Source organism: Neovison vison, chromosome 8 (genome assembly GCF_020171115.1).
Source record: "Neovison vison isolate M4711 chromosome 8, ASM_NN_V1, whole genome shotgun sequence".
Taxonomy (NCBI): domain Eukaryota; kingdom Metazoa; phylum Chordata; class Mammalia; order Carnivora; family Mustelidae; genus Neogale; species Neogale vison.
This window is the reverse complement of record NC_058098.1, coordinates 43,637,603-43,659,595: the sequence shown is the minus strand read 5'-3', so window position 1 is coordinate 43,659,595 and position 21,993 is coordinate 43,637,603. Positions and strand designations below refer to the sequence as shown.

The window sequence follows — 21,993 nt, the reverse complement described above, 5'->3', positions numbered from 1 at the left end:
TCATGTAATTAAGTCTGAAAGAGCTCTTTCAATGAGTTAAAGATAAGTTCCAAATGATAAGAAAGCAGGATGTCACAGTTCTCATTGCAATGTTTCTTCCTCCTCGGTGAGACAGCAGTAAAAGTCCACTTTCAGACCAGGTGGGGCTGAAGACAGTATTTTGTACTGGGCTTTACCAGATCCCACATCTAATGCCTCACTTCAATCACAGTGCCCAAAAGTGGGCCAGACACAGGAAGAATCATGAGCCACACTGAGTTCATAGTCCACATCTTCTCCCTCACTTTATGGTACTTTCCCTTCGCCTTCCTTCTTAAATGGAAAACCTCTTCACTCAGATATCAAGTGCCACTGGATTCCTCATCTGGGTCAACTCTCAGGAAAAGCTTTGTTCCTTTCTTCTCCCTGGGGGACAGATGACACAGAAGGCTCAAAAGAACATGCCTTCCCCATAGCGTACTTGCATTTCTACAGTGGGAAAGGAAAGAGCCTCTAAGAATGGGATGCAGGCACTGGCAGTGGGAGGGGAAGGGTGGGGGGAAGTGAGGGAATGAATTCTTACACACCACTCCTTGAAATCTAGCCAAGTGAGTGAGCCAATGAAAACACATGGGCAGCGTGGGCAGTGGGATGGGGATGGATTTGAATTTACAAAAAGAACCTTCCTTCTTACCCTGAGGTTCCAAGTAAATGTTGTAGGTTTGGGAAAACGTTAAATAATCTGCATGCTGGGGCGATAGGTAGATCGGAAGCAAATCTGGAAACTACCCACCAACAGTAGACTGGATAAACAGATTGTGATATATTCATAAAATGAAATATGGTGCCACAAACAGGACGGGCGAGCCAAAGAACACACGAGAGACTCATGAACTGCGCAGAGAGCACATTGAGCCAAAGGATCCACATGCAAAAGCATAAAGAGTGCATGATTCTGTTTATATAAAAAGCAAAAACTAGAGAGACTTAACAATGTTATTTTAAGTTGAAATTTCGGTTTCCCTTGGTGGGGAAATCAGGCAGGGCCTGGGAATATGCCCATAAGAAGGACATGCAGGGTGCTGCGAATAGTCTGTTTCTTGACCTGGATGGATGTGTTCATTTTACAAAAATTCATGGAGCTGTACACTTCGGATGTATGTGCCCTCTGCATGTATGCATGTTTACAGGTTTAAGTTTAAAAATTTATAAAAATATTTTTAAAGGGGAAGTTTCCTTTGGTTGCTGAGACCAGAGAGAAATCCAAACAGGCTGGCTATAGGGTCTGGAGAAAGGAGACGACCTTGACTTTATGAAAAGTCCTGCCTGAAAAGACCCTGTCTGAAACTAAAGCATCACCCCAAACACATTACACATTATACATTGTATGTCACCGTACCTTAAAGAAAACAAGCCTCGGCCAAAAAAAAAAAGCCTTCCCTTCACAGACCTGTACTCCTGAAAAAAAATGGCACATTATAAGTTAATTTAAGAAAAAAAACAACTCCCTTAACAGGCCTGGAAAAACACATTTCATACATGTCAGTCAAGACTTTGAAAGGCGTTGGCTTCCTCCCCCCCACCACCAATTGTATTGAGCTGTAATTGACATATAACACTGAATTGGTTTCACGTGTTCAACATGACAATCTGATGTCTGATATATTGCAAAACGAATACCACAATAAGTTCAGTTAATATCCATCACCAAAAAACACGGTTACAAAGTTTTTTCTTAAGATGAGAACTTTTAAGAGTTACTCTTTTTATTATCTTCCTTTTTAAAAGAAGACTTGGAATCATATGCCTGCACACATGTGCACACACATAATACTCTTAAAACCTCTGATAGCCATAATTTGCAGCCTAGGCTAAATCATAGCTCTGTTAACAATCATTCCGTTTGTCCATTTTGTGGTCCCCAATACCCTTTCAGCCAGTTTTTACCCCCGCTGCCTCCACACTCTATGAGCCGAATTTAACAGCAGGTGATGATTTATTCAGTCAACATGAACTGACCCCAGCTATGATGCAGGTCTCTACTAAGTGTTTGATGTAATTTGACAGCACGCATATGAGGCTGGAAACGTGACCATTTTACAGATGGGAGAAACTGAGGGCTCATCCAAGCATAGACTAGGTGGCAAGCAGTGGAGCTGTGATTCCCCCAGAGATCCAGTCCTTGTTGGAAGTGATAACCATGATTTCTGGTTATCTAACACTACATAATGAGCCACCAGAAAGCAGCAGCTAGAACAGGAACAATCACTTGTTTTGCTCAGAGTCTGGAGTTAACCAGCTCAACCAGACAGTCCTCTCTCTGTGTCTCCCATGAGTTTGCAGACAGATGCAGTGTGACTGTGTTCATCTTCAGTGACCCCTCGTTGGGGCTCTGGGGTCCTCAGGCAGGTCTCCACGGTCTCCCCACTTCGTATCTCCATGCAGCAACCTGCATGGAGTGGCAGGGCCTCTCACATGGGCTGAGTGTGTGTACATTAGACACTGGCGAAAGCCTGGGAAGCCACACAACATCCCCTCTGCTACTTTCTATCCATTGAAGCTGTCACAAGGGCCTGGCCCCCACCCAGGTTCAAAGGCAGGGGACCTAGAGTCCACCTCTTAGATGGGAGGAATGTAGAAGAATTTGTAGGCGTTTTTTAGACCACAACCTGTACATTATAACAGTGGATATTGACAACAATTATTGTCCCACTATTTCACTCTCTTCCCCAGCTTCTAATAGGGGAATGCACTTCCCTACCTTCTGATTCTGAGTATGGGCCATGTGACCTGCTATGGCCAGTGGGATGTTAGCACAGTGATGTGCACATGATATTGGAGCAGGCTTGGATAAGCAGGCTTGCTCTCCTTGCCATCACCATGGGAGAGACATACCTGGCAGGAGCAGTCCCCCGGTCAGGAGAGGGGGAGGGAATAGGGACCAGAGGAGCAGAGGAGCAGAGTCAAGTCACCCCAGCCACACCCAGCCTGGATTAGAGGACCCACAGCCAACCTGCAGATCCAGCAGAAGAGCTCAGCATCTGTCAAGCCACAGAATGTTGAGATAGCTTGTAACAGTGTTTTTGTGGCCATAAGTAAATGGTGCACTGCCATACTAAAACAACGTTGGACCCATTTCAGAAAGAATATTTAGGAGATGTGAGAAAGTGCTATGACTAATTGCATATGATGGCACTTCTCAAGATGAAGAAAACATGAATAGAAGATTAATTAATATGTTGGCCAAGCTGGTCAGTGACATTATAGAATGTTTTCCAAGGTCTTGCACACATGAACCCATAGGATGGATTTGTCCAGAAATTCCCATCAAAGCCACTGCCTGAGTCCTGCTCAAAACTGGCTGCCTTAACCCAGCTTACTGATGCCCGCTAATCATGATGCCTGAGCCTCACAGGGTGCGGGATGGATAGGTACATGCAAGTGCATTTTGGGTTCTGTGTGCTGAGCATGAAAATGGGACAGCATCTTTGGATGATTCTTGTAACGAAGAACTAGTAAAATTCATCAGTTTCTAGTCCATTGTCTTGAGCTCTGACCTGCTATTTCTTTAAATAAAAGAAAAAAAGAGATATTATTTTATCATTATTAAATGAACTTCCCTTAGAAAAATGATCACCTCTGCATTACTGATTCACCTACACCACCACCCTGATTTTCTTCCCCAGAGACACGGGAAGAAACTCAATGAGAAGCAGCTGGAATTGGAGTTAAAGAGCTCTGGAAAGAAAAGTGGGAGACCACCTAATCCAGCTCATCTGATTGCCTGAGAAAGGCAAGACTGGAGCCCCGAGAAGGCAAGTTTCCTCCTGGTGGTCACACGGAGAGGCTGGGAACCAGCCTGAAATAGAGCTTAGGTTTCCCCTTCAGAAGACTCCCTGGAAGACTGGTAAGCCCCTGGAATTACAACAACCATGACCTTGCATCTCTCTGGATTTCAGTTTATTCCATTCTAAAAGGTAAGCCCTGGATTTGGTGAACTTCAAAGTGCTATTTAGCTCTTTGATTTTTGTTTTTTAAATAATTCTTTCTTTAAAGATTTTTTTGAGAGAGAGAGAGAGCGCGCAAGCATGTGTGAGCATGGGGGAGAGCAGAGGGGGAGGAACAAAGGGGGAGGGAGAGGGAGGAGGGGGAAAGAATCTCAAGTAGACTCCCTAAGGATGCAGGGCTCAGTCTCAGGACCCTGAGGTCACGACCTGAGTGGAAACCAAGAGTCAGAGGCTTAACCAACTGAGCCACCCAGGTGCCCCTGTTTTTTAAACAGTTCTCTGGAAGAAGGTCAAGAACACTAAACCTCTCTCGACAAGGCATTTGGAATCAACAGCCCTGTTTTCACATCCTGGTCTCATCCTGATCTTGTATCCTTATACGTGCCTCTCAGTTTCTCTTCCCCTAGTTGACCCAGTAGGTGTTGTGAGTTCATAGCATTGCCACATGCAATTCAAAGGCACTTGGGGGTTCTTTTTACCCAAAAATGATATGCTGCATGGCAGTTGTATTTACTAGGAAGATGCTTTCCTGAAGATGTCATGGAAATCCCAGCTCACAAAAGGCAAGACCCATACAGATGATGGTGGGTGTTCCCTGACCCAGCGCAAGCAGCTCCCTGCCATGGGCAGGATCTTCAACACAGCTCACAAACCATTCTATCTTGACACCTTTCCAATTTTGCAATTCCCATCCAACTTTAATTTTTTATGTTTGTTTGTTTTTTTTTAATTTAAAATCAATTAGCCGGGGCACCTGGGTGGCTCAGTGGGTTAGCCTCTGCCTTCGGCTCAGGTCATGATCTCAGGGTCCTGGGATGGAGCCCCGCATTGGGCTCTCTGCTCAGCAGGGAGCCTGCTTCCCCCTTTCTCTCTGCCTGCCTCTCTGCCTACTTGTGATCTCTCTCTCTCTCTCTCTGTCAAATAAATAAATAAAATCTTTATTAAAAAAATAAAATCAATTAGCCAACTTATACTACATCATTAGTTTCCGATATAACATTCAATGATTGATTAGTTGCATATAACATCCAATGCTCATTATATCACGTGCCCTCTTTAATGCCCAGCACCTAGTTATTCAATCCCCCTACCCACCTTGTTTTCTGCAACCCTCAGTTTGTTTCCCAGAGTCAAGGGTCTCATATGGTTTGTCTCCCTCCCCAATTTCTTCCCATTCAGTTTTCCCTCCCTTCCCCTATGATCCTCTGCACTATTCTTTATGTTCCACATATGAGAAAAACCATATCATTGTCTTCCTCTGATTAGTTATTTCACTTAGCATAATTCCCTCTAGTTCCATCCATGTTGGTGTAAATGGTAGATATTCATCCTTTCTGATGGCTAAGTAAGTTCCATTGCATACATGAGCCACATCTTTATACATTCATCTGTTGAAGGACATCTCAGATCTTTCCACAGTTTAATTTCTTGATACTCTATTTTATATTTGTATCATAAAGTGAGACTTTGTTATTATTTTATATTAGACAATTTCAGAATCACATCACTCAAGCTCACATAAAAAAAAATAAGTTGGGGTGCCTGGGTGGCTCAGTCAGTTAAGTAGCCAACTCTTGATTTTGCTCAGGTCATGATCTCAAGTTAATGGGATTGAGCCCCACATCAGGCTCCCCACTCAGTAGGCAGCCTGCTTGAGAATGCTCTCTCTCCCCCTCTGCCCTTCACCCTGCTCATGTGTACAGTCTTTCTCTTACCCTCTAAAATAAATAAATAAATACTTTTTTAAAAAAAAAACAACTAAAATTATATGTAATAACATTTCAGAAGACATTAAATGAATCATCATGGAGAAAAATCTGGAATTTGGTTGGCCTATCTTGTACTTGATTTATGGTTTAGCACATTTTTTATTTTTAGTCACATGTGTTGGAAATGGAAGGAAAGCACCACCATGATTCTGAGGCCTAGACCCTGTTAGGTCTTCACCATCTGAGTAGAAATGGAAATAATTTCAGGACCTCTCCAAGTGGAGGTAATAAGGAATTAAGGTGATAACACATTGAGCACTTAATGCAGTGCCTGGCACTGATACAAATGTACCCAAGACGTCACCTCAGCCTTATCACTGAGTGGACCTCCCCTTTCCCAGTTAACTTTCGAATGTTGACTTTTTTTTTTTTTTTTTTGAGAATGATAAATATCTAGGCAAATGGGGATCCATTGTTGGATGTGGTTGGTTGTCTCTCCTATGGTGGACTTGAAGAGAAACAGACCCACTGGAGAAGAGAGGATGGTATCACACATCTGGTTGGCCATAGAACCAGGAATCCTCAGCATTCTCTGAGCCTCCAATGGCCTCCCATTGCCCCATGTCCCCAGCCTGCCCACTGCACACCATTGCCTGGCCACATACTCATATTCCTTTAGACTTAGGAGAAAAGATGGTACCATTGGGAATACAAGTGGGTAGTCTTCCTTCTTCCCTCAGCTGTTTCTCCTCTTGAATCTATTTATTGACCCGTTAGGCTATAGCCTGGAAAGACACTGATAGAAAACCCTCTGTTTCATGAGCAGTCCTATATTTATGTCTTTGGTCACTGTCCCTACAGTGATGTCACAGAACCACCTCCGGCATGAGGATCACCAATAGAGCCTGGAGGAGTCTGCAGTCACAGCTCTTAAGACAGAGGAAGAAACTAAATCCTCTGGAAATCCCAGATTTATGAGTCTTTGGACCCAATTTGGAAAGTGTCATCCCTCACCTAAACACACTCTTCCATTAGACAGGTCCAGCCAGCATGGGTAGGCAGTTCTCAGACTCAGATTATGTGAGGAGGACAAGCAAAGTCCTGTCTCCAGGCTAGAAGTCCATGCTCTGGCTAGCTCCTGTGCCTGACTAGCCTTTCCACAATATCTATCACTGACCACCATGCTCTGGCCCCATAGGCCTGGTCTTCTGTTCCTGGAACTCATCCAGCACTGCCAGCCACAGGGCATTTGCACAGGTTATTTCCTCTGCCTGGAATGGCCTCATCTCTGCCCCAACTCAATTACCTCCTAATCACTCCTCTGATCTCATTCCTCAGGAAACCTGCCCTGACCCCTATTCAGTCCATGAGAATGCCCTCAGCTTTTCTTTGTGAGACCTCACCACCACAAAGTGTAGCCAGAGGCTATACTGGAAGTTCCCTGAGGACAGGAGGTGTTCATGCAGTGCTCACCACAGCATCCTTTACACTCAGTACAGGCTGAGTAGACTCATTACACAGTAGATGCTCAGTAATGATCACTGAATGAATGGATGCATGCTTAGGGGTTGGGAACATCAACAGGCTGTCCCTTCTCCTCCTGCAAAGAGCAGAATTCCAAAGGAAGGACTTGGTCAAAGGGTGAGGTGCAATCCCTAGACTGTCTTCCTAACTCCAGAATTCTCATCAAACTCCCCTAAAGGCCCTTCTGAATCCCACATCCCAAACCAGCTTGTGCTTTGAAGACACTTCTAAAGATACCCATGTTTGAATGGTATCCTCAAGGCTTTTGAGATTGCTTGCCCATAACAGATTCCAGCCCTGCTTGGTAACCCTCCAAGGAATCAAACAGACTAGAAAAGCTGGGAGATTCCTTTGTCTAAAAACTTTCTTCAGCCATGTTCTTTTCTTTATCAGTGAGGGGGGAGAGAGAGCACACAAAGCTCTACCCTCTTATTGACTAAAATCCTGATTAATATATGTGGCTTCCTGGAAAACAGCATGAATATTTCCAGAAAAATCTACCAGTACCCCCACTTAATCTGCTCAAGCTCAAAACAACAACAAGAAAAAAAGGTACTTTGGGATGAAGCACTTGCTGATTTGTTCTTCAAGGGAAAACCTTCCTCAGCAGGAAATGTTCCAGAGGCTGCCAGACAGAGACATGGAAATAACCATTATTCAACTGCCTCAGGGGGCTGAGCAGCCCTCCACTGTGGTATTTTCTGCAACTCCTCTCCTTGCCCCCATCTCCAGGGCCACCCCAGGTTCCTCCCCCACCAAAGCCGTGGGAGCATCCCCGGGGACCTCCCTCCCAGCCAGTTTCACGGGTCGCCTGCAAATCTTGTCCTGGGCTTCAGGAGCCCCCAGCTGTTTTCAAGAGTTGACTAAACATCAACTTAATTATACTGCTGGGCTATATAAATATTGCACTCCACAAAATGGTATAAAGCAGATATTTTTAGGAGGTCACAGATGTTTCTTGTGATTAGCCAAGACACAGGTCTGGAAGAATTTTTTTTCCCCTAAAGAAAAGTAAAAAAGAGGATCTTCAACAGCTGTTTGTGGGTACTTCATGGGCCAGCACGGACACTGGGCAGAATTCCTTCCAGCTGTAAGTTTCCCTCTGAAACAAAGCAAGTGGGGTCCAAAGTCCATAGAGCAGGTCGGACACCATGTGAATCACACTGGAACGGTCTCAACTCTGCCCCTCAAGTTACCTCACACACGCAACCCCAGCATGCGCTGTTTCTGTACCTCTGGACTTGTGCTGTCCCCGGATTCATGCCGCAGACCTTCAGAAAGCACCTACTGCGTGCAAGATGCTCTGCTGTGGCTGTCACCAAAGTGACAGAGACTTCCCATCACACAAATCTACAAGAAGGCTCACAGCAGCACTGTTGGAAATAGCCCCCAAATGGAAACAATCCAAATACAATGAAACACCATTCAATGGTAAAATGAAACCATAACTACACAGAAAAATATGCAGGAGTCTCAGACACAGAATGCAGAGTGGAAGAAGCCATTTATAGAAGCACAAAAATAGGCAACACGAAAATTTATTATATTAAAATCATAAATAATATAAAATATTATTTTATATATATAATGTATATATAAAAAAAGTAAAAAGTCAGAACAGTGGCTATCCTCGAGGGGGGAGGGCATGGCATGAGAGGGGTTTCCGGGCGCTGGGTGTGTCCTATTTCCCAAGCCAGGTGCTGGTTACAGGGGTTTGTTCCACTTGGGAACATTTGCTGAGCTGCACACCTAGGGCTTATAGGCTTTCCTCCATCAAAAAGTGTATTTTAAAAAATAAATGAACATGCCTGAGTTCCCATAGTTAGGAAGTGGCTGGGATGAGACCCAGCCCCAGGCAGTCTGGTCCCAGAGTCCAGCCTCTTACTCCCAAGAGATCAGAGCCCACTCGGGTGGCCAGATTCATCACCTGCTATGGTCTGTGTTTGGGTCTCGCTATTAGTCCGGCTGACTTCCAACTGCCTGAGAGCTTTCGTGAGTGCCTGGAGCTCACTCTGCCCCTGGTCCAGGAGCAGCTCTCCATCAAAGGCTGGAGCTCTCCACCATATTGGTGGGATGACTACTGCATCTCCCTGAACATCCCCATGGGTCCACTTACAAACAGGAGTCTCCTGCCTTTCTGTCCAATCCCTGATAGGTGTTTTCCGGGGCTACCTCCCACGTAAGCTGCTCGAACCTTTGCCCTATGGAATTCCGGCAGTCCCTTCTCAGAACTTCTCTGGCCGCCCAGCTCCCCTTGGCCACATTACCCACTTTTTCCCTTTTGGTTTTATAGTTGACCCTTCAACAACATGGGGGTTGGGGGCACTGACTCCCCCTTCATGTAGTCAAAAATCTACATATAACTTTTCACTCCCCCAAAACTTAACTACTACTAACCTTCTGCTGACCAGAAGCCTTCCAAATAACATAAACAGTTAATGAACACATATTTTGTAGATTATATGTATTATATCCTTATTCTTACAATAAAATAAGCTAGAGAAAAAAAAATGTTATTAAGAAAATCTTAAGAAAAGAAAATACAACCAGGTTGTGGGTATTAGAGAGGGCACGGATTGCATGGAGCACTGGGTGTGGTGCAAAAACAATGAATACTGTTACGCTGAAAAGAAATTTTAAAAAATACATTCACAAGTACTGTACTACATTTATCAAAAAAAAAAAATCCACATGTAAGTGGACCCATGCAATTCAAACCTGTGCTGATCAAAGGTCAACTGTACTCACTTTCTGAAATCATTTTGCTTGGTTATTCATTTATGTTTATTGTTTGTCTCCCCACCACCCTCATATGTCCCCCATCTGAAAAATGAAAGCGTGGGAGAAGAGGAACCTCGGGTTGCCACTGTCCCCCTCTAGCTCCTAGAACCAGCAGTGATTTCCAGAATGTTTAGTAACAAGTACAGTAAAGAAGAAACCCATCAGGATGCCTACGTGGCCCAGTTAGTTAGGCATCTGACTCTTGGCATCGGCTCAGGGCCATGAGATAGAGCCCTGAGTCGAGCCCCACATGGAGCCCCATGTTGAGATCTGTATTCTTTGTGGAATCTGCTAGAGATTCTCTCTCTCTCCCTCTGCTCCTCTCATTCATGCTCTCTGTCTGTCTGTCTCTGTAAAATAAATAAATCAAGAAGAAGAAGAGAAAGAGGAGGAGGAGGACGAACCCAGAGCCCAGGGTCTGACCAATAGGAACGAATCCTGATCTCATAAACCATGGGTGTGTTACCAGCTTAACATCATTAGTGTCTAACACATGATAAATGCTCAACAAATATTTATGAGATTAATGAATTAGTCCGTCTACGAACAAATGAAATCTGGCAGCTCATTGCTAAAAATCCAAAATCTGCCCTTATTTAAGCTCCCCAGAACAGAAACCTTGCCCTCGTTGCTGATGCTTTCCTGGATCTCACGCCTAAACACAGGTGAACAGACCTAACTTTGGGAGCCGAGACTGCCATTTGCCCTCTGGGGAGTGAGGAAATCAGCGGCAAAACAATGGGGGCCCTAACTGTTGCTCCAGGTCCCAGAATTAGTCTTGTCTGCACCCCAGCATGAGTAATCAGAGAAACGAAACCTCCATGGGGGTCACAAGCCATTTGCTCCATCCCGTCTAGGCCTGGTACACAACCAAGCTTTTTCGGAGCTGAAGAGGTAGCAACCCCCCGGGAAGCTCTTTTAGCCCAAGCCCTGACAAAACTCCTTCCACCAGCCCATCCTCAGCATTCTTTCAGCCTCTCTGAGCTCCAGGTTCCAGCCCTGAGGATTGTTTTCCAGTGTGGTGTTGTCTGCTTGGGTGGAGAGGAAGCCCTTCATCCCCCCACTGCATCTCAGTGCTGAGCATGGAGCCCCCTCATCGCAGATGCACCATAAAATTGTGCTGAATGAATGAGCTGTTCAGTCATTGAAATGACAGCATTTCAATACAAGACTATCTTAAGTCGCGGCTCACGGGCCTTGCACTCAACACGTCCCCCGTACTACCTGCCAAATCAGAGAGATACAAATCCCTGAGGAGTATAAAGCAGGCTGCGCACAAAAGATGAAGAGCCACTTTCTGAGGATGCCCAGTATATGAGCTCACACCCACACCTCTGAGCTGTCCCCTGGAAGGAGTTCCTCATTTCAGCACTAGGTGTTCCATGGTGGTCACTGGGAGCTGGTTTCCCTCCTTCTACCCCTAGGCAGGAAGACAGAAAAACTGGCCAAGTGTGGGGTTTCATGAACAACCACATAAAGAGGGGAGAGACAGTCTCCCAGGAGAGACATTCCTGAGTCTCTAATAGAAAAGTAGTAAAAGTCCTACATCAGAATAGATTTTGTCTTTTTTTGGGCTTCAGGCAAATGAATGAAATAGTCCCAGCTATGGGGATATTCAGGATTCCCCTTCGTGGACCTAGGACCGCCCTAGGTCCTACTCTCTTCCACCCCAATCTCTACCTATTGCAGAAGTACCTGATTCTGTAGCTCTGCTGATCTCTACTTTAAAGCTAGGGTTCCCTCTCTCAGATCAGACAACCCTTTTGGTCCTAAGGGTAAAATAAAGGTCCAGCAAGATCTTCAGCATCCCCTCTCAGGAGCCCATCACACCTGGTACTCTCTGGGTGCCCTTGAGCAGACAAGAGGCCAGAAGGATGGGAGGGTCGGGAAAAGCCACGGGCAAGGACAGCCTCCAGCCCTTGGGACACAGAGGATTGGCAGGAATTCTTCAACAATGAGGGTAAGTAAATCCCACTTCCAATGGAGAGGGGTCCATTTTGCAACCTTCACCAGTAAAGCTGCCCATTGTGAGCTTTTTTCTAAAGAACAGGGGAAATGTGAAGAGTTTCAGTGGGGTAAGTGAAGTCAAACATTTAACCCCTCAGGAGGGCACTCTCTGAAGAAGAGATCTTTCTGTAACCTTTTTTTTTTCCAATTTATTTATTTTTAGAAAAACAGTATTCATTATTTTTTCACCACACCCAGTGCTCCATGCAATCCGTGCCCTCTATAATACCCACCACCTGGTACCCCAACCTCCCACTGCCCCGCCACTTCAAACCCCTCAGATTGTTTTTCTGTAACCTTTCAAAATGCAAGGCGGGAACAGCATCTATAGTCAGCTACCATTCTTGCAAAAACAAAAAAAGTGGAAGGTAGGACATGTACATTAGGGGGATATGTACATATCTGGGAGATTATCCTGGGTTATCTGGGTGGGCCCAACACAACCCCTCAAATCCTCTAAAAGGAGGCAGAAAATGAAGGCAGTAGAATTCCTAGAGGCCTGAAGCCTAAGAAGGACTCCACACATCACCGCTGGCTTTGCAGATGGAGAAGTCACGTGACGAGGAATGTGAGTGACCTTTGGGAGCTGAGAGAGCATCCTTGACTGAAAACCAACAAGGAAACGTGGGCCTCGGTCCTACAACCACACAGAACTGAATAAGGCCACCACCAGATGAGCTTGGAGGCAGTTCTTCCCCTAAGTCCCCAGGTGAGATCCCAGCCTGGCCTACACCTTGATTTTGGCCCTTGTGAGATAAGACTGGAGCAGAGGACCCAGCTGAGCCCAACCAGACTTCTGACCTGCAGAAGCTGTGAGATCATGAATGGGTATTGTTTCAAGCTGCTCAGCTGTGGTACTCTGTCACACAGCAAAAGAAAATGAACACAGGGTATTTCCATTAGGGGGATGAGTAAGACCATGTATGGGGGGTGGGGCAGGGGGAGCTGCAGTCATGAAGGCATACACTAGCCCCGGCTCCAGTCAAACGGGCGCAGCTGAAGGAAACAACAGCACAGGCTCCAGGAGAGAGGGCCACCAAATTTAGTGTGAGAGTCAAAGAGGCAGCATAGAGAGTGAGGCCCACACCGACCCCCATTCCCTGTTTCCTGAGCTGTTGCCTGGCAGGAGTACAGGCTTAGTGTGACCAAAGCATGCAATTTCGCAAGAGATTCCAAAAATCCAATTTTTATATAAAATAACTTCATTCAAACTCTATAAACACTGTACTGGCCAAACTTGTACAGACCAAGCAACATGCACATGTGTACTTTGAGTCAGATGTGACCTTCTAGGGCATCAACTGAGTGTAAATGAAAAGGCAGAAAGAAGGTCCCCAGAGCAGAGCACAAAAGCCCCATGTGTGGACTTTCTTGGAAGGCGGTAAGGAGCCAGGGGAAGTTGTCCTCTTCCCTCTCATCCAGAAGAGAAAAGGAACTCATTCATACGCATGGAAAACTCACATGGGCCAGTGACTACACTACACTGGGCATGACCTATTAGGAGCTCCCCAACAACCTGATGTCATAAGGGCCACTGGCCTCATTTCTGGGTAAGGCCACTGAGGTGCAGAGTGGTTCAGTAATTCTCTGTGCTTATAACCTGGGGCTCAAAACCACATTTCTGATTTCAAAATCTGAGTCTTCCCAGCTGTTCCACAGGGCATCCCAGCACTGAGTGATTTTGTTCCTTTTGAAAGGGATGTTGGTGTTGTTTCCCAAGGTCAAGAGTCTTCTCTCAGATGTGAACAAGATCCCTCTCCTTATTCAAGGCTCTTCCAACTTCTACCAACTTCTCCCACTTCTACTTCTGCCCACCCTCCACAGCACCTCCCTTACCCACCCCACACACACCACATCCCAGCCTGTAAGGCAGATTCTATTCTCACTGCTCACTTGTAGCTCAGTCCCTCTGCTTCCCAGTTCCAAAGTCCTGAGAAAGGGTTCTCATTGGCATGGGTCGTGTTTTGTTCCAAATCAAAGCTGGCCATAAGTCACTGACCGTCTACAGGATGGGCCTCCCTTCGGTCAGATGGTAGCCTAGATGTGACCCTCTGCAACCCTTCCCTGCCTCATACCCTTCTCCACATCCAACCATCTCTGAGCAACTCCCATCTCCGGGCCAATCCCCCGAAGCTAGGGCCAACTCAGGGAACAAGCTTGGGCAAGCCATTTCCCTAAACAAACACCTGCCCAGCTATGCCTGACATTTTTAAATATGGCTCTAATGGAGGTGCCTAAACCAGGCAAGGTAAGTGCTCACAACAGTACTCAGAATCAGTCTGAAGCCTCTGAGATGCCCACCACTTGGCTGGGCAGGGCCATTGGCAGGAGCACCACACACATCACCTACCTAAGGACCAGGAGAGGAAAGAAACCAGGGAGCGCTCCCTGTCCCTACTCACAAACCCTCAGTAAGGGACTCTCGGTCTCTTCCCTCAGAGGTGAACATGAACTAAACAAAAGGCCTCTTTGTTTCCCACGGAGAGATTTTATTAGCAACAAGCCCTCATTCTGCCTTTTTCTGACAGGGGGACCTTAGGAAGGCCTTCGCAGAGCCATCTAAATCAGTAACGGCTGGGACAGGTGGGCACGTGTGAGGTCAGAAGACTGGTGCCAAGAGACAAGTAGAGCTTTAAATCCTCTTTATAAAGCCTCCACTTTAGTTGAGGGTGGCAGGATTTCCAGCGTTACTGAGTCTGTACTAACACAGAAAAAGCTGCCCATGGGCATATAAAGTATACAATGCGATGTCTTTCCCATATATACACCTGTGAAGCCATTGGCACAATCAAGATAATGAATCTACCCATCACCCCCAAGCTTCCTCATAGCCATTAATAATCCGCCCTCCCAACCCTCTTCCCTCCCCCATCCCTGTCTCTTGGCAACCACTGCTCCTCCTTCTATCCCCCCAGTGTGCATTTCCTAGTACATAAATAGAACCGCATACTCTGTACTTGGTTTTCTCTGGTTTCTGCCACTCAGCATAATCTGACATTGGTCCTTGCCGTTTTATGTACATCAATAATTCATCCCTTCTTTTTCTTTTTTGCCGAGTAGTGTTCCAGAGTACGACAGAGCATCGTCTGTAGGTGAATGGGTTCACCCATTCACCTACTGATGGGCATTTGGCTTATTTACAGTCTGGAACTACCACAAATATAACTGCTGTGAACACTCATGTACACATTTTTGTACTCGTACATATGCTTTCTTCCCTCCTAGGGAAATACCCAGGATGGAACAGTTGGACAATTTGGTAGGCACGCGTTTGGGGCATGGCTGTTTTCAGGAACCTTCTATGTGGGCTTCAGAGTATAAAGGTATACAAGGTAAAGGTCTACACAGATCACAGGGAAACCAGCGTTACACACACTCACCCATAGAGGTCATATCAGGCTACACCTGGCTCTATTCCTAGTCCTCCAATGTATGAACAGGGCTCCCAGAAGGGAAAGTCTCCCAGCATAACCTTTGGTTTTGTAAAATGCTCAGTAAACAAGCTCCTGACACTTCAGAAATGGCACACAGGATGGGGGAGATTCCAGGAGATTCTTTAAGTCGTGGAAACATCTCATTTAAATAATGGCAATATCTCACTGGTCTAGAACAGAATAGTTTTTACCAATTCTGAATGCTGGAGCATGAACTACGGCAGGGGTTCTCCAGGGGTGGTCCCATCAACATCACCTGGGAACTTGTTAGAAATGCACATTCTCCCCCGCACAGACCTATAGCACTGAAACCCTGATGTGGGCCCCAGCAATCTGGGCTTTTACCAGTCTTGCAGGTGGTGTGATGCATGCTCTAGTTTAAGACTCAGTAGCCTAGAACCTCTTCCAAACTCCTGGATTCTCTTGGAATTATATCTATGCAAAGTCATGATACACCAAGAGCTCAACCCCTCTAAGTTCTGCAAATTTAAAATCTCAAAGAACCAAGTTACCAACTGGAATGCAAACCGACACAATGATGGTGGGCACTTCTTTCCCCAAAGCACAAACAAAATTCTCAGGAACTCAATCATGAAAGCATTTAAATCCATGTGTCAAAACCACCCATTTCTCTATGTGTGGCTTTCAACCTAACATAATGTAGCATACATGAACCTAAAGAAAGAAAAAGACAAAGATTTTAGGTGAGACACTCCAACACTCTTTACTGCTCTAGAACCCTCACTGAAAATTAACGCATCAGCAGGAAAATTAATCAAACTTGAACAGGAAGAATTTGAGTAAAAATATTGGATATTTTTTGTTTTAATCTTCAGTTTAAGCATGATTTCCGCTCAACATTATAACCGGAGAGAAGTTCTGATCATTTCTTTGGTATTTTACATGCTTAAAATTTAGCCCAGTCTTTGAAAACTCTCTCGAGCTTCTGGCCAAGCAGAACTTTGCCACTCACTTTGAACTTGCCAGCAAGGAAAGCTTTCTGAGGGTTCACTTTGCCCAAAACCAACTCCATAAAGACAGGTTCCGGGATTGTGAAGACAGTGTCAGCTGGAAGCCTGGCGGATCCTGGATACATGTCCCCAGAACCATTCTTCAGATCAATGGTCCACTGCAGAATGATCTTCCCATCTTTGGTGATGTCCAGCTGAAAGATGGCATTGACTTTCTTTACCAGTTGGGCCCCCACCTCTTTGATGTGATGGCTAATGTCCTCAAACACAGGGAAGCTCTGGAATTCTGACAGCTCCAGAGGGTGTGGCATGGCAGGTTCGTGCGCTGCACCCAGTTCTTTGAACTGGCCTGCCTGAGGCCCAGCCACTGCTTTGATCTTGGGCTGATGGTCAATTCTCTTCCACATCTTACTGTGCTGGTCCTCTTGACCTTGCCGTCTGGTTTGTGAGCAGCTGTGGCCAGATTAATATCCACAAGTCAGATTGTGACATCAGTGGTAAGGCCCAAGCAGGGAATGAGGCTAGTGTGTGTGCTGCAGTCTTATTGGCCAAACAGATACTAAAATGTGACATGGGGTGAGACCTCAGATAGGTAATTGTGAGGCATATCCTCACAATTGAGGGGGCATACTACCCCCTCAAACCAATCAGGGCTGTTGGTCTCACAGGCCCAGAAAAGTCTGAACCCCGTGTTGGGAATAAAAGAAAGTGGCCCCAGAGGGTTTTTTTGGTGATATGAGTTCTGTCTTTCCAATGCAGGCCTCTCCCCATAACAATCCTAATTCAGAGCAGTTATTCTGATTCCTTTGAAGGTGTTTAAATCCTTAAGGCACAGATCCTAATGCTAGATTTGGCATTACATAGCCACTGGTGGAAGGGGAAATGTTTTTAGAGAAAAATGGCTGGTTGGAGAAAGAATCAGTACCAGGATTGGCATCAGAAAGCTTCAGAGGCACAGTGAGAAATCAGGGGACGGAGGGAGAAATATCCCTAAGATCAACAGAGAATGCTGCTAGCCTCAAATGATCATTGCATATAATAACATAGCCCTCCCTCTGAGCCAAGGCACTGTTGTAGGCATTACACATGTATTATCACTTTTTTTTCCCCAATTTATTTATTTTCAGAAAAACAGTATTCATTATTTTTTCACCACACCCAGTGCTCCATGCAAGCTGTGCCCTCCACAATACCCACCACCTGGTACCCCAACCTCCCACCCCCCCGCCACTTCAAACCCCTCAGACTGTTTTTCAGAGTCCATAGTCACTCATGGTTCACCTCCCCTTCCAATTTACCCAAACTCCCTACTCCTCTCTAACGCCCCTTGTCCTCCATGCTATTGGTTATGCTCCACAAATGAGTGAAACCATATGATAATTGACTCTCTCTGCTTGACTGATTTCACTCAGCATAATCTCTTCCAGTCCCGTCCATGTTGCTACAAAAGTTGGATATTCGTCCTTTCTGATGGAGGCATAATACTCCATAGTGTATATGGACCACATCTTCCTTATCCATTCATCCGTTGAAGGGCATCTTGGTTCTTTCCATAGTTTGGCGACTGTGGCCATTGCTGCTATAAACATTGGGGTACAGATGGCCCTTCTTTTCATGACATCTGTATCTTTGGGGTAAATACCCAGGAGTGCAATTGCAGGGTCATAGGGAAGCTCTATTTTTAATTTCTTGAGGAATCTCCACACTGTTCTCCAAAGAGGCTGCACCAACTTGCATTCCCACCAACAGTGTAAGAGGGTTCCCCTTTCTCCACATCCTCTCCAACACATGTTGTTTCCTGTTTTGTTAATTTTGGCCATTCTAACTGGTGTAATCACTTTTAAGCTTCATTACAATCCTCTGAGGAAGGTACTCTTTTTATTCCCATTTTACAGATGGGGAAACTGAGACAAGGAGAAATGAAGTGATTTATCCAAAGTCATACAGCTAATAAGTAGGGTAGCCAGGTTTAAAAAGAGGTAGAATGACTCTAGAATACATATATATTTTCCTTTAATTTTTAAATAATGTCAGATTTACAAAAAGGTTATAAAAACACCCAAGTTCCTGTATCTCCTGCACCCCACTTCCCCAAAGGTTAATATTTTACATGGCACAGCACAATGATCTATACCAGGAAAGAAATATGGGTACAATACTATTAACTAATCTACAGACCATACTCAAATTTTGCCAATTGTCCCACAAATGTCCCTTTTCTAGTCTTGAATCCACCTTCTGCACTGAATTTAGTTTTTATGTCTCCCTAGCGCTCTCCAGTCTGGGAGTTCTTCAGTCTTTGTCTATCATGATCTTGATACTTTTGAATACTGGCTAAGTTCCTCTGTAAAATGGCCCTCACTGGGGGCAGTCTGGTTTTGTTTTTGTTTTTTTTTTCATGATTAGATTGAGGTTGTGCATTTTGGGCCAAAATACTACAAAAATGACCTTATGCCCTTCTCAGTGCATCATATCAGAGGCTACATGGTATCAGTGTGTCTCATGACTGGTGAGGTTGACCTTGGTCACTTGGTCAAAGTGGTGTCTACCAGTTTTATCCACTGCAATTACTATTTTTCTTTCTGTAATTAGTAACATAAAGAGATATGAGACTTTGCCAATATTCTGTTTCATATCATACTTCAGCCCTCTCTTTGCATCCATCAGAGGTCCGTCAGTGTGAAATGTACCAAATGGCCATCTTCCACCCCCATCACTCCCTTTAGATTTAACGACTGGAATTTTGCTTAAGAAGAGCTGCCCTTCATGTTCATGCAAATGTTTATAGCAGCAATGTACACAGTAGCCAAACTATGGAAAGAGCTTAGATGTCCATCGACAGAAAAATGGATAAAGAAGATGTGGTATATGTATATAATGGAATAGTATGCAGGGCGCCTGGATGGCTCAGTCATTAAGCATCTGCCTTCAGCTCAGGTCATAATCCCAGGGCCCTGTGATCAAGCCCCACATCAGGCTCCCCACTCAGCATGAAGCCAGCGTCTCCCTCTCTCATTCCCCCTGCTTGTGTTCCCTCTCTTGAGGTGTCTCTCTGTGTCAAATAGATAAATAAAATCTTTTTTTTTAAAGGAATGCTAGGTAGCCATCAAAAAACCCAAAATCTTGCCATTTGCAATGACGTGGATAGAACTAGAGGGTTTTATGCTAAGTGAAATAAGTCAGCCAGAGAAAGACAATTATCATATGATCTCACTGATATGAGGAATTTGAGAAACAAGACAAAAGATCATAGGGGAAGAGAGGGAAAAATGAAACAAGATGAAACCAGAGAAGGAGACAAACCATAAGAGACTCTTAGTCTCAGGAAACAAACTGCAGGTTGCTGGAGGGGAGCAGGGGTGATGGGGTATCTAGTGATGGACATTGGGGAGGGTATGTGCTATAGTGGAGTGATGGGTGTAGGACTGATGAATCAGGTCTGTGATTCATGAATCAAATATTACATTATATATAATTAATAATATACATATATAAAATACATATATAATTACATTATATGTAATTAATATGTTATTACATTATATGTAATAACAAATATTACATTATATGTTAATTTAAAAATAAAAAGAAGAGCTACCCCTTCTCCCCCATTTCTTTATTTGTTCAAATATGTCTTTATCTCAGTAGGGACTTGTGAATATTTATTTTATTCTGTGAGTCATAATCTATTATTGTCATTAGGTATTTTCTTGCTCAAACTGTCCCAGGTTTGGCCATTGGGAGCTCCATCAAGTGAGTGACTATGCCTTTTCATAACCATGCTGCTCTTATATGCAAGTGAAGCTACATTAAATGGAGCTGTTTTTAGCTTTGTTCTCTCAGGAAGGAATGCAGAAAATTTAAAAAAAAAAAGATTTGGTATATTTTCTTTGGTACATGATAGATAAGCAACATTTTAACTGCTCAACATGGAGCAGTTAAACAAAACCCAGCAGCTCCCAAAACCAAGACTTTACCCTGAGACCACCTGATATGGGTATCTGCACAGAGAATTTTAAACTAAGAGGTGAGTAAATACTCAGTAAGATTGCTGTGAGCCACCAACAGTGAACTGAGCCCGCATCACCACCCATCACCCATATATGCTTTTCCTCAGAGCAGAGGAATTCCTTCTGAATTATTCCGATAGATCTCCAACTAGGCTGCCACTCCTGCCTCAGCATGTCAGAGGAGAACATGATTCCAAGCCCATATTTGTCCCCTTCATGAGTTCCTATCTTTTATAAGCATTTCTACCATTAAAGGAATTCCAGTATGAATGGCCAGTATACTTGGAAAAATACTCAACATCATGAGTCCCTAAGGACAAGCAAATTAAAACTACAGTGAGATACGTCTTCCCACCCATGAAAATCATGAATATTGGAAAGGCTGACAATGGCAAGTGTTGGCAAAGCTGTGGAGCAACTGGAGCTCCCATGCAGGGTTGGTGGGAGTGCAAAATGCTGCTGCTGTGGAAGACTGCTGGCTAGAGTGGTAAAAGTCAAACACACACTCAGCACACAACCCGTAGGTACTTCTCTTGAGTATTTATGCAAGAGAAATGAAAGGAAAAGAAAGGTAGGACATATGAGTGTTCCCAGAAGCATCGTCCATTAAAGCAAAACACTAGGAGACAATCCGAATCTTTGCTTATGTCCTTCATCTTCTGTTCATCAACAGAAGATTAGATAAGCAAAACAGCATAATTACAGAATGGAATACTACTTGGCAACAAAAAGAAACAAGCTCTCTATTCACTGCACAACGCAGATGAACCTCAGATGCATTATGCCGAAAGAAAGAAACCAGATTCAAATGATGACATATGATTCGATTCATACAGCATTCTAAAAATGGCAGAACTGCAAAAGGAAAAAAAAATGACCAGTGGATTAGGGGAAGAAATTGAGTTTGTCTAGAAAGGAACACAAAGAATTTCTTTTTGGTAAGAGCGGGGGACAGTGATGGAACTTTTCCTGATTGTGCTGGTGGTTACACAATTGTATGTATTTGTCAGAATCCAGAACTGTATATTAAAAGGGATGCATTTAGGCATGTAAATTATACCTCAACAAACCTGACTTTAAAAACAAAAAGAGGCAAGGACAGATCTGCATGAGTTCTGTCTAAAGCAGAGGGCACAAGCCAAACCTGGAATAGTGGTTCCTTTTTTTTTTTTTTTTAGTTCTTATATCTCTCAGTCGCTACTATTGCACTGTGATGCAGAATTTTAACTTTTTAATTCATTCTTATATCACTTAACTCTTGCTATATTATGTGGCAAAACAACCAACCTGAAAATTTTAGCAGCATGTAACTAACATTAAATAATTATTTCTCACGTGTCTTTGGGTGGCTGGGGTCTGCTGCTCTGTGCTGAGATGGACTAGGCTGCTGTTCTAGATACATGTGTCTCTCACCTTCTGTCTGCAACCAGTAGGCCAGCCAGGCATGTCCCTCCTGTGGTAATGGCAGAAGTAAAAGGGCAGTGCGCAGAAAGGCCCAGGCTTGGCCCTGGCTCTGTGCCACTCCTGCCCATGGACCAGCAGCAAAAAGCAACTCTCAGAGCCAGGTGCAA

The 21,993-nt window shown here is 44.5% G+C and overlaps 1 protein-coding gene across 1 annotated transcript; it reads right to left on the bottom strand.

Moving 5' to 3' along the window:
• Nucleotides 1–16,348: 16,348 nt before the first annotated feature.
• On the bottom strand, nucleotides 16,349–21,202 carry SCP2D1 (SCP2 sterol binding domain containing 1). The gene is made up of 2 exons (XM_044262397.1): nucleotides 21,192–21,202; nucleotides 16,349–16,865 (listed from the first exon to the last, which is right to left on the bottom strand). Exons 1-2 carry the CDS (start codon nucleotides 21,200–21,202, stop codon nucleotides 16,349–16,351), a joined length of 528 nt encoding a protein of 175 aa, XP_044118332.1.
• Nucleotides 21,203–21,993: the final 791 nt, after the last annotated feature.